Below are 12,431 nucleotides of genomic sequence, written 5' to 3' on the forward strand. Positions count from 1 at the left end.
CATGTAAATAAAAGGAATTACAAAACTTTCTTTAAAAAAATAAAGAAAATGCAGATAAGTTGCTACATAATAGCTAAATGCTTCCAATTAAGGCAGGTAGTAAAGTGGGAAAATTAGAGAATGAGGAATCTGAATAATCCACAAACTGTTAAATCAGTTACCCCATTTGAAGGATTTATGGAAGAACATGAAGAAAAATAACATGAGATGAGAAGGTCTGGATAGGCTACAACCTATCCATTGTAGGGAATACTAACCTCAGTGATATAACATTTCAGTATATAATATTCCAGCGAAATACTAAAGTACTAAATATATTATCCAGACAAAAAAGATTATGGAATAAATCAACTATTCTGTTTGCAAATTTCTAGAAAAGCACAAGACTATTAATAATAACAAGTACATTAAATAAGATTCCATGAATTTCTACGGGCTGATTTAGAAATGGCTATTAAATTGAAGGAATGGAATAATATATACATATTCTGATCAGTTATGCTTTAAGCCCTAAATAAGAAGATAGCTAGTATTGTATGTAAGAGAAAAATAATTAAGAGGTCATGTCAGCCTAATGGGGCATATCATAGGGTCCCAGAGTTCTTGGTCTAGCATTATTTTGTTTAGTAAAATAATTAAATTAACTGTGAAATTATTAAATTTATGAATCATCAAATTCAGTGTCATTGCAATGTTTAAAATAATGAAACTGATTTCAAAATAACCTTATCAAGATAGAAAAATAGTTTATCAAAAACAGTTAATTCAAGAGGGAAAAAGAACACTATAGGGACAAAAAATGAATTACATAGCTATAAACCAGGTCATGACTACAGTAATTAAACACAAGTCACAGAAGCATGGGATCCAACATAATGAGTCACAATTTAAATGAATCAAAGACAATGCGGATACTAAAAAAAAAATCTAGTATAGTGAAACTCTGCTTAATGGGGAATAATTAGCTAATTTGTGAAGTTTTCATGTCTCATTTATTTTTGCTTCCTGTCCTATGGCTAGAAAATCCTTCCATCTTCCCAATCTTCTCTTCACCTAAATTGTATTTTAACTAAAATCACCAGCTGCTCAGGTGAAAACTCCCTTTTCCTGGATATCTCTTTCCCTTACTCAAATCCCTATACAGTTTTAGTTTTACTTCTCTGCCAAGTTTGAACTATTCTGCCCTATGAAATTCTGCTCTAGTGTAAACAAGCTCCCATTCATCCTCTTTATCTCATATTTTTTACACTGTTAAAATTTGTTACTAGAAGTCAGCTAGGTCAACAACAAACATTTACTGTTTACTATGTGCCAAGCACTATATTTTGTCCTCAGAATACAAATGCATGGGAAAAAAAAAAAGATAGTCCTGCCCTCAAGAAGCTTACTTCCTAATGGAGAAAGGCAAGCCCCATAAAAGGAAAAGTGTGACTTGGGGGAGTGTGGAGATAGTGAGGTTCAGAGAGTCAGAAGTGGAGTCAGCATGGCTAGCCTGGGGGCTGTCTCAAAAGAGAGGAATTTATCAACTGGAGAAGGAAGGCCTAAGACGAGGAAGCATCTTCCAAGGTGGTTTCTAGTGTGAGAAGGCTGCTGGGAGCATGGTAGAAAAGTTCAGATCGTTAGGAGTGCCTCTGGGAGAAGGGTGAAGGAAACTTTACTGGAATTGTGGTTTACATTTCAGTTCATGCAGAAATACTCCACAGCAAAATGTTTTTCAAAGTGCCAAATTGTTGGGGTTTTTCCCACCAGCTATACGCCATAGACTGGATTATGCCATGATCATGCTCCCAGAATATTCCATCACCAGGAAACTCATCATCTTGAAGATTGCATAAGTTTGGGTATTCACATCTCATCAGTATCCTCAGTACCCTCTGCCCCGCTCATTGGAGGGCTGAGCAAAGAATGCCTCCATTTACAGAAGGCTCTCAGGCCAACTAATTCTTCATTTTCCACCTGCTCTCCTTGAATTGGACTCCACATGCCTCTACATAGGGTACCTTCACTCCTCTCCCCTTTTTCATTTCCACTTGTGTTATCTTCCTCCATTAGATTATAAGCTCCTTGAGGGAAGGAGCTATCTTTTTCTGATCTGCCCCAGTGCTTAGCACAGTGCCTAACACATAGTAACTGCTTAATAAATGTTTACTGACCGACGACGTTTCATAATCTCGTACTTAGTATCTTGTAATAGAGCCTAGCTAAATGATATTTCCACAAAGGCACAGCCTCTTGCTGGTGGACCCCAAACTACTGCCTCCAACCTCTGGGGTTAGGGGTTTGTAGAAGAGAACCCTACTCATGGCAGCATCATGACAATCACCTTGACTCTTGCTGCTTTTGTGTCTCTTTTGGGTTCTCCCTATCCCTCTGTCCTGTACCTACTGCCCCTGCTCTTGTAGCTGCTGCTTGGGCTCTTACTCCTTCCTTATAGCTATCTTTTTTCCTTGGTGATTAGGCTCAAGTTTGTAGGGTCTGTGATTTCAGGTTGCATCTGAGGGTCCTTCAGTTGTTCAGAATATATTATTCCATTTTGTCTACAATTTCTAGTGGGTACAAAATAGTTTTGTGTTATTCAAGTTTTCTTTCCTCTATATTTGAAGGTCTTTCTCTTGACTACTTATAGCTAGGTTAACAGTGGATAAAACCATCGACCTTGAATCAGGAAGTAATTTGAATTCAAATCTGGCCGCAGACACTTATTAGCTTGTGATGCTAGAAAACTCACTTAACCTTTCTTTTCCTCAGTTTCTTAATCTATAAAAATAATAGTACCTACTTCAAAGCTAAGTAAATTAACAACAATATTATAAAATGCTTTGAGGCAGTATATAAACTAGCTATTATTGTTGGAATTACTCAATTAGCCACTATGTGTCTTGGAGTTTGAAGTGGTTTTTGTCTTCTAGAAGGGACTGGTGGACTCTTTCAATGACGGATTTGTTTTCTGTATTCAGTAGTTCTGGGCAGTTTTCTTGTGTTATTTCCCACATGTGGTGTCCAGGTTTTTCATTTATCATTTCTTCTGGGAGACCTATAATCCTTAATTGCATCCTGTTTTCAAGATCAATAACTTTAAGAATCTATGGGACATATCATCTGAGATATCCAAAAGGTAATTAGAGATGTGAAACTGGAGGTTAGCATAGAGATTAAGGCTGGATAAGTAGATTTGAAAATCATCAAGCATAAATATGGAAATTAAACCCACTGGAGTTGATATCTCCATGTGAAATTCTATATATTAAAGAGGGAGAAGAGGGCCCAAGAGAGGGCCTATGGGGCACCCACATGACCTGGATAAAGATCCATCAAAGAAGACTAATCAGTCAGACAGGTAGAAGGAGAACCAGGAGGGATTTGTGTCAAGGAAACCTAGAGGGAGGGAGTATCAAAAGGAGAAAAGGATGAACAACAGCGTCAAAGGATATAAAGAGGTCAAGAAGGATTAGGACTGAGAAAAGGTCTTAAGATTCAGCACTTGAGAGATCATTAGTAACTTTGGAGAGGACAATGTTGGCTGATTGATGAGGATGGATGCCACATGAAGAGTTAAGAAGAGAGTGAGAGGAAAGGAAGTGAAGTAACCTATCGTAGACAGTTTAACCACAAAAGGAAGGATAGCTATGGCGTGATAGCTAGGAAACTGAAAGATCAAGAAAGGGTTTTTTGAGGCTGGGGAAGACATAAGCATGTTTGTAGACAGTAGGGAAACAGCCAATTGAATAATTGGAGACAAATGATAGGGTTGGGATGATAAAGGGAGCAATCTGCTAGAGAAGAAAGGATGAAATTGGATCGCTTTTACATGTAGAAGGGTTTGCCTTGGCATAGTCACCTCATTATGCAAGGCAGGAGAAAATGACAGAGCGCATATGGGTGATTATGATAAGGTGACAAGATAAGGAGGAGGGAAGAGGAAGGAGCACTTGGCAAATGATGGCCTCAATTTTTTCAACAAAATATGAGGCAAGGTTCTCAACTGAGAGGATCAGAGGAGGGAAAGGCAGGGGAGGTTTTAAGGTGGATGAAAAGGTTTTGAAGAACTGCTGTGGAGAGTGGGATAGTGAGTTAATTAGGCGTAAAAAGATTGCCTTGCCATAGTGAAGTTCAGGTTATGGTACATAATTTGTAATGGACCCAGTCAGTAGTGTTTCATGATTTTCTCCAGCTTCACTGAGGATATGTGTAGGAGCAGCAGCAATGGATGATAAGGCATGTTCCAAGGCTGAGGCTTGAGAGGGTAATATCAGAGATACCATAAGGAGAGGGGCAATCGACTCAAGAGTAGTGAGATAGTATAGAGTTGAACTGATTCAACAAAGGGGGAAGAAAGAAGAGTATAGCTAGTGCAGGAGTAATGTCCTGGGGAAAAAAACTGAGGAGTAGAGGGATTAGAGGTCACAGAGAGGGCAAAGAGTAACAGAGTTCATGAAGGGAAGTGGTATATGTGTGGGTGAAGACAAGATCAAGAACACGACTATGGTGTGTGGGGCTGAAGGAGCAGCTCATGGGAAATGAGTAAGTTATGGGATGATTAGGGTGTTTAAGGGAATACCAATATGTATGTTGAAGTCCCCTAGTATGAGGGCTGGAGTTGGGGAGGAGAGAAAAATTATAAGCCAGGTATCAAACTCATTGGGGAAGGAAAGGAAGTGACCTGGGGGTCTGTAAACAACAGTTACCAGGATTTTGATTGGGTGGTAGATAGTAATAGCATGAACTAATAGAAAAAGAGGTTACTGAGTGATGGAAGAAGGGAAGAACGAGAAAGTGGCAATAGGGAGCAAGGAGTATTCCGGTGAGTTGGGGGAAATAAGTCCAAGTGCAGCAGCCAGTGCTGGAAATTGAGGCTAGTGAAGCTGAATCACCAGGAAAGAACCAGGTCTCTGAGAGAGCCAGAAGATAGAAAGCATGGGAAAGGAAAAGATTGAAGATGAAAGCAGGCTTGTTATATATGGAACAGGTATTCTGATGAGCACAGAAAAGGGATGGGCAGCTTTAGAGGGTGACACTGGTGTGCTGGGCTGAGGGGAATAGGAATCAGGGATAGGGCAGGGTTGGGGGAAGTTCAGAATCACTGGGGTGGGAATGGTTTGGCCATGGGGAAAGTTCTTAATCACTGAAGAACAAGTTCAGGTAGGTTTTCATTGTCCATGTATGTTTGACCTCAGGATGGAGTTCCTTAGGGCCTAAGGCAGCTTCAGGAGAGAAGGCAAGAGACTGGAGCTAAAGGAATGGTGTTCCTCCCCTTCCCCCAAGGCAGTGACCAGGCTAGAGACTTCATGCAATATCCTTTGTCCTCAACTCTGCAAAGGCGGGGTCTGGTGATGGAAAGGTGTTTTTCCTCTTCCCAAGAGAGGCTGGAAACCAGGTAGGAGACTAGCATTTCTCTTCTTCCTGAGGGAGCCGGGAGACTACATAGGAGACCTGGCACAATGGAATCATGTTTTCTCCTCTTCCTTCAAGGGTAGGAGACTAGAGTGTGATGGAATAGCATTTCACCTCTTCCTGAGGAAGGCTGAAGACCATACAGGAGACCTGGCATGATGGAATGGCAGGAACCAGGAAACAATTCTTCCATTAAATCAGGGGTTCTTAACCTTTTTTGTGTCATGGACCCTTTTGGCAGCCTGGTAAAGCCTATGGACTCCTTCTCAGAATAATGTTTTTAATGCATAAAATAAAATAGTAGGATTACAAAGGAAATAAATATATTGAAGTAAAGTTTTATCAAAATAGTTTTTTTAGGGGCAGCTAGGTGGCACAATGGATAGAGCACCAGCTCTGGATTCAGAAGGACCTGAGTTCAACTCCAGCCTCAGAGACTTAACATTTACTAGCTGTGTGACCCTGGGCAAGTCACTTAACCCCAATTGCCTCACCAAAAAAAAAAAAATAGTTTTTTTAAAGTTCCAAGTTAAGAACCCCTGTATTAAACTCAATTTTAATCAGGCCTTTTAATAAAGGACTGCATCCTTTTTGGACATAATGAGACATACAGAACATTTAGAAGGTCTAGAGAAGAAAAAACAAAATTATTAAAGAATTAGAAAATTTGTTAGATAGGAAAAGATTAAATTAATAGGGATAAATTCAAAAGAAAAAAGTGCTGAGGAATAATAAGGCCATTCTAATGTATAAACGTGGTTATTCTTAGAATAACAATATTTTAACTGTTTCTTGCCAGAGTTGTAAGTCTCTAAGTATAAGCAATGCTGAATATACTTCCTGATAGCACTAAATTAGATTATGCTACAAGAGAAGTTACAGAATTCAATGAATTGAAATTTTATCAATCACTTAATAAAATGCCAAGTACATGTTTAAGGCACTGTGCTACACACTGGGGATATAAAGACAAAAAAGCCTTACTTTCGAAGAAATTACATTCTATTGGGAATTGGAGGTAGGAGGGGTCAGAAGGCAAAAGACAGAAAAACATGCACACAAATTAATAAATATAAAGCAACTGGAAGAGGGGAAAAACACTAACAACTGATTTTTGTCCCTGGTGATATTTTAAAAGAAGGATAAATGGGTTTTGAATGATTTAGATAAAGGAAGGGATCAGACTGGATGACTGTAGAATTCTATAACTATAAGATGTTTGGCTCTATGAATACCTAACCTGAAAGGCAGATACTTTTTAAAGAAGGTGAAAGGTACTCATAATTATTGATAATTGTTCATTAATCCCCAGGTCAGAAAAGCATGTCCAGACATTCTCATGCCACTGGTAACCCTTGTTTGATTAGAGGATAAGGAACTTGTGAAAGCTTCCAGGGTGTTATTACTTAAGGTGATTTAGCCAGATGTAGAACCTTGGTGAAAAGTGGAAGTGCAGAGAAAGTGGATGGGGGGTAAAATATAGAGTATGATGTACTTCACTGACACATCAAGCTCTAAGGCGGTGTTGGGTTCTAAGTCCTGATCCCTCCCATAAAACAGTATCAGCACCTGAGGACAGTGTTGACAAAGTTCTGAAAAATGTGATTCTGAATGGCACAGCCCTGAGCCCTGATCTTCACTTTGAGAAAAGTGTGCCTGTATAGAGACACAAGAGGAATAGGAGCTTGGTGAGTGTGAGAAAATCTGTAACATTTAAGGGGCTTTAAGACATGAGAAATTACTGGAAATAAGATAAGAGAACCTCCCACTGTTTAGCTATATTAATAAAAGTCATTCCATACTTGCATTTTGTAAAAACTTAATTAACTTTTTTAAATGGAAAGAACTGTTCAAAAAACCAACCTATTAAGGAACTGCTCAGTAAGATTCTGTTGCTGGTCAGAACCATCTTCCTGATTTACACCTCCTTCAAGTAGCATTTGCTGGTAAATTTGTCGTTGCTGTTCCTTCTGTTCTAAATGCTGCTGATAGCGTAATCTCTGCCTATAATATTCTTGAAACTGTTCTGTTGAATCACGAAGCTTAAAAAAATTAGAATATTATATTAAAATTAATACATTTTAAAAGACTATGACAGATACATATTATATATTGATTATACTGTTCTATGCAAAATATTATCATACCAGTAAGGCCAAGAGCATGGCTCAATATTCAAGTAGGCCAATTAGCTTTGGTCTATTCCCAGGTCACAGAGTACACCCCTAACCCCAACCAACCATCTAAAAACAATACAAGGTTGTGGTCACAAGGAAAACCTAACAAGAAAATCTAGATGGCTTAAAACAAATTCATCAGTGCTAACAGAAAAAGCAATTAAAAACTCCTCTCTTATTATGATCTACAAGTTTAATTTTTTATACAAAGGATATTACTATTCCACAAAATGTTTCGATAGTCTTGTCCAACATGCTTAATTTAAGCATTAAAATTCCTTAGTTGTTGCAGACAGGAAACCTAACAAAACTTCACCCCTAAGAAGTATTTTAGTATGGTCTCAAAAGACCTCTAAAAACAAAAAGTTAACTATTTCAATCTTCCTATTGGCAAAGTAGTTATATGACATCTAAAGAAAGGTGCTGAAGGTGGATTAATATTTACAAGATTCTATAGTTGGCAACAAAAGGTTCTATTACCAAGATGGGTTCCATTCTAGGGTCATAACAGGCCTATGCTATTCTGGAATGGCTGTATAAGAGTTAACAGGTCAGTGCACTGAAAGCATCTTCGAACAAAATGACCAGCTCTAGGGCTGGACATGGTAGAATGCTAAGAGTTCTCTTGTAAGAGATTTTCTCTGTGTGTGTGTGTGTGTGTGTGTGTGTGTGTGTAGAAAAAAAAATATATATATATAATACAAACATATGTATTAAATGGAGAAGAAGGGAAGGAAAGAAAGGAAGAGAGACAGGGAGAGATACAGAGAGACAGAGAGACTATTCTCAAATACCATTCTCAAAAGTCAGTAGCAAGGGGCAGCTAGGTGGCACAGTGGATAGAGCACTGGCCCTGGAGTCAGGAGTACCTGAGTTCAAATCCGGCCTCAGACACTTGACACTAGCTGTGTGACCCTGGGCAAGTCACTTAACCCCAATTGCCTCACTTAAAAAAAAAAAAAAAGTCAGTAGCAAGGGGCAGTTAGGTGGCGCAGTGGATAGAGCACTGGCTCTGGATTCAGGAGGACCTGAGTTCAAATCCAGCCTCAGCCACTTGACACTAGCTGTGTGACCCTGGGCAAGTCACTTAACCCCAATTGCCTTACCAAAAATAAAAAGGCAGTAGCAAAAATACCATGACCTAATCGTTGACTTGTTAAAAACACAAGTGCTACAGCTGAATTTATTATTCACCACTAGAGTTAGGCATTTCCTACTGAGAAAAATCAGACAGAATGAGTTAGATAAATGATGAAATGTTTATTTCTAACAATTTCCCATCAATAGTACATAAAATGATTTCTTCCTCCGACTAATCATTAACAGCAATATTTAAGTGAAAGAGCAACCATAACATTATCATCAGTTTTAAATAATAAGAAATTTAATTGACACCATGAAATGTTTAAACAATTTTAATTTGCAAGACCTTTTTTTAATGACTCTACATAAAATAAAATTTAAACCCCATTTAAAAAACTATATAGTTCCTCATTGCCCCGCATAACAAAAACAAAAACAAAAACAAAAAAACTATATAGTTTTTCTTCAGGATTGTAAGAAAGGTCAAGAAAGAACAACCTAGCAACCCTTAAAGCTCAAAGTCAAGTACATAGGGTTCTATATTAATAGTGTAAATAGTAGCTTTCTCATTAATGCCAGTTAGTAAAAGATTACAAGCTATAACTGAAAATTCAAGTCTATTTTTGATCCATTTTCTATAACTCTTGGGTTGGAGATACACAGACCTAAGTAGAAAACATAATTAATTACACTATTACAAATCTATATTGTCCAATCATTCATGATAAAGTTTTTTAATGCCCTATATTTATTGGAAGGGAAAGAATGAGCCATTCAAAAGAAAAAGCTAAATATACTCCCCCAAAGGAGTACCAGAAAAATATAGTCAAGTTCCAAATCAGCAAGTCCCTGTTCTTATTTAAATGACATCATGTGACACTGATGTTACCTCATTTTTTTCTTGTTTGGCTGGTACAGGATTTTGTGTTCCATTTGCTGGCTCTTTTTCTGAAGCTGAACCCTGCTCTAAGTTTTCACTGCTCACAGGATGCTGTGCTTCTGAAGGAGTATCACTTCTTTCCAAAAAGTACGAAAGGAACAAAAATGATGAAATTAGTGTAGGCAAACAAGTGTGAGGATAGATACATTTTAACAGAAAACATCTTAACAAAGGAGCTATGAAGAAACTTTTCTCACCTAAGACAAATGCAACTCAAAAAGTTGATTGAAAATTGATTTAGGAAAAATAAGAGTACTATACCTATCAATTAGCTATGTAACTTCTGATGGGTCACTTAACACCTGTGTGCTCCAAACTCCTTTCAGTAAGGCACCTGAACTAAATGACTGATTTCGAAGGTCCGTTCCTGCTTTAAATTTATGTAACACTGTGGTATATCCTCTCCCCAAATAGTTTCTCTCAGTGTCTTAAGGACTACCCCATGTTTTTCTTTCCTATCTTCCTACAATTTCCTGAAAAACTTTCTTCATTCTCTCTGTACCTAATACACGCAAAAGGTGAATATATACTTTTCTGGTAGGTATCACTTAGAATCTGCTTGCAATGTATGTGTCTGGTTATTTCTTAAATTCTTCAGAGATGTTGGTAATTCTTACTCTCTGACCTCAACAAGGATCAATCTAAATGGAGACAGACCAGGACCTTAAACCAAGAGCCTTAGGAGCAGCTGTGTCCCCCAAACTACCAGACCTGCTTAAAGCCCAGCTCCCATTACCACCATCAAAGGGAGAAATCCAGGAGAAGGGCTGCTTCTTCACTATCACCAGCAACAGCAGTTGACCAACTGCTACCAGCAGACCATGGGCATCACCCCTCCAGACCAGCAGTGTCAAACTCAAACAGAAATGGATCTCTGTAGGCTACATATTGACTAAGAAATCCACAAACTGACATCCTCTGTGTTTTACTTTATTTTTATTTTGTTACACACTTCCCAATTACATTTTCATCCGGTCTGGGCTGATGCAGCCCACTGATCCTGAGTTTTGCCATTTGTAGCCCAGACCACTCATCCTGCTTCCCATTCCAGCCCTCAACACTACCATTTCAGGGAAGCAACTCCTGTGAAGAATGGGCCAGCCTTTCCAACCATCTTACACTCAAAGGGCAGGCAAGCCAGCTAGCTGAAGCAGCAAGCCACCCTGAGGGAAAGACAGGAGGCAGCATGTATCAGGTAAGTCAAACTACCACCAGCACCATAAAAACCATCTCTCCTCTGACCCTGATGGAGGCAGCCCAGGACCCTAAACCCAAGAGCCTTCAGAATAGCAAATGCTAGAGCCCATAGCAATCACCTTAGAAAGCAACTCTGTGGAGATGTAGGCTGGTAACTGCTCCTCCTGGTGCTATAGCCACAGCTTCTGAAAACCCAGAAAATAAAATTCCTGCCTCCACAGTCCCTGGCATGGTCTGATGGTTCAACATCAGAAACTGCTATGATTTTATTCGTGCAAATGGCATTAAAGAAGAGGCAGGACTATCTGCTTTGCTGCTAAACCTTAAGGACCACAGGACCTTTTCCATCTGATTGGCAACTGAAACTTTTGTGTGTGTTGTCTCCCCTATTGGCAATCTTGAGTTCCTTGATAGCAGAGACTATCTTTTCTATTTGTATCTCCAGTTCTTAGCACACTGTTTTCCACGTAGTAACCACTTACTAAATGCTTTATCCATTCATTCTTTTAAAAGTCATTGTAATATGAATAATTATGTATTGACTGTAAGTACTATTTTATTGTAATGGATATGTTAGCACCCAAATTTGAAAAACAAGGCTCTATTTTATTATTTTTATTCTCTGAATAAGGTAGTTAGTTGGCTGAATGGATAGAGCACTTAATAAGAGTCAGGAAGTGCTGAGTTTTAATTCTTCTTTAGACACTTCCTAATTATATGACTTTAGGCAAGTCACTTAATCCTTCTGAGATGGTTTCTTTTGCAAAATGGGGATTATAATAGAACCTACCTAACAAGCTTGTAGTGAGGATCAAAAGAGATAATTTCTGTAAAGTACTTTGCAAAATGTAAAGCATGATGTAGATGTTAGCTATTAAGGAAAGAATAATGAATTTAGAAATTAAGTGGGAAAACAGAAGTGTAAACCTATGAAATAGTCAAAATATAAATTAATCACTGACTTTAAAAAGACTAAGGAATTAATGTCCACTGATGTTTCTACTTATGATACATAATTTGCAGTTTAACAGATGAATTAGTATGTAAGTGCCTAAAAGCAATTGAGAAAACTACTTTCTAAAGATAGACTAAATATATTCAAGTCCTAAAATACACATACATTAGCGATAATAATGCACCTAAGCAAATCTTCCATTTCTATATGTTGTGAGTATCAAATAAGATAATATCTGTAAAGCACTTAGAACAGTCCCTAGCATATTAAAAGGTGCTTTCCAGTTTACCAGGTCCTTACCACTACCCATTTAAAAATATAAGCAGTCTTCACTTCTTGTCACTTCATATATCACAACTTGATTCAATGCTGACTAACGGTTTATGCAAAGACGACCCTATTTATTAAAAAGCTTTTGCCAATGTACTGACAGATAAAAGAGTATATATTCCCCTGATAGTGAATAGGTTTAAGATGAAGTTTCAAGAAAATATCATGCCTAAAAGTCAGGACTGCTGAAGTTTGCCACTAAAGACTCTCCCACTTTATATCTGAGATGTTAGGGTGCTAATATTTATAAAGTACTTAGTGCAGTGCCTGGCACAAAGGTGGCCCTTAATAAATGCCTATTCTCTTCCTGTTCCACTTCCCCACAAGTACCCTTCTCACAAAAAGGAGCCTCTAGAGG

The 12,431-nt window shown here is 38.2% G+C and overlaps 1 protein-coding gene across 5 annotated transcripts in view; it reads right to left on the reverse strand.

Annotated features, from left to right (window-relative positions):
* WDR47 (WD repeat domain 47) overlaps positions 1-12,431 on the reverse strand; it is an 83,633-nt gene that overhangs the window by 28,893 nt on the left and 42,309 nt on the right. For 3 of the 5 annotated variants that reach the window (XM_044001101.1, XM_044001100.1, XM_044001103.1), the window contains 2 exons: positions 9,541-9,667; positions 7,255-7,433 (listed from right to left, as the gene is read on the reverse strand). In XM_044001101.1, coding sequence (XP_043857036.1) covers positions 7,255-7,433; positions 9,541-9,667 — 306 coding nt within the window. The remainder of the gene's footprint in view (positions 1-7,254; positions 7,434-9,540; positions 9,668-12,431) is intronic. The other 2 variants (XM_044001102.1, XM_044001104.1) reach the window with 1 other exon arrangement.

Source organism: Dromiciops gliroides, chromosome 4 (genome assembly GCF_019393635.1).
Source record: "Dromiciops gliroides isolate mDroGli1 chromosome 4, mDroGli1.pri, whole genome shotgun sequence".
Lineage (NCBI taxonomy): Eukaryota > Metazoa > Chordata > Mammalia > Microbiotheria > Microbiotheriidae > Dromiciops > Dromiciops gliroides.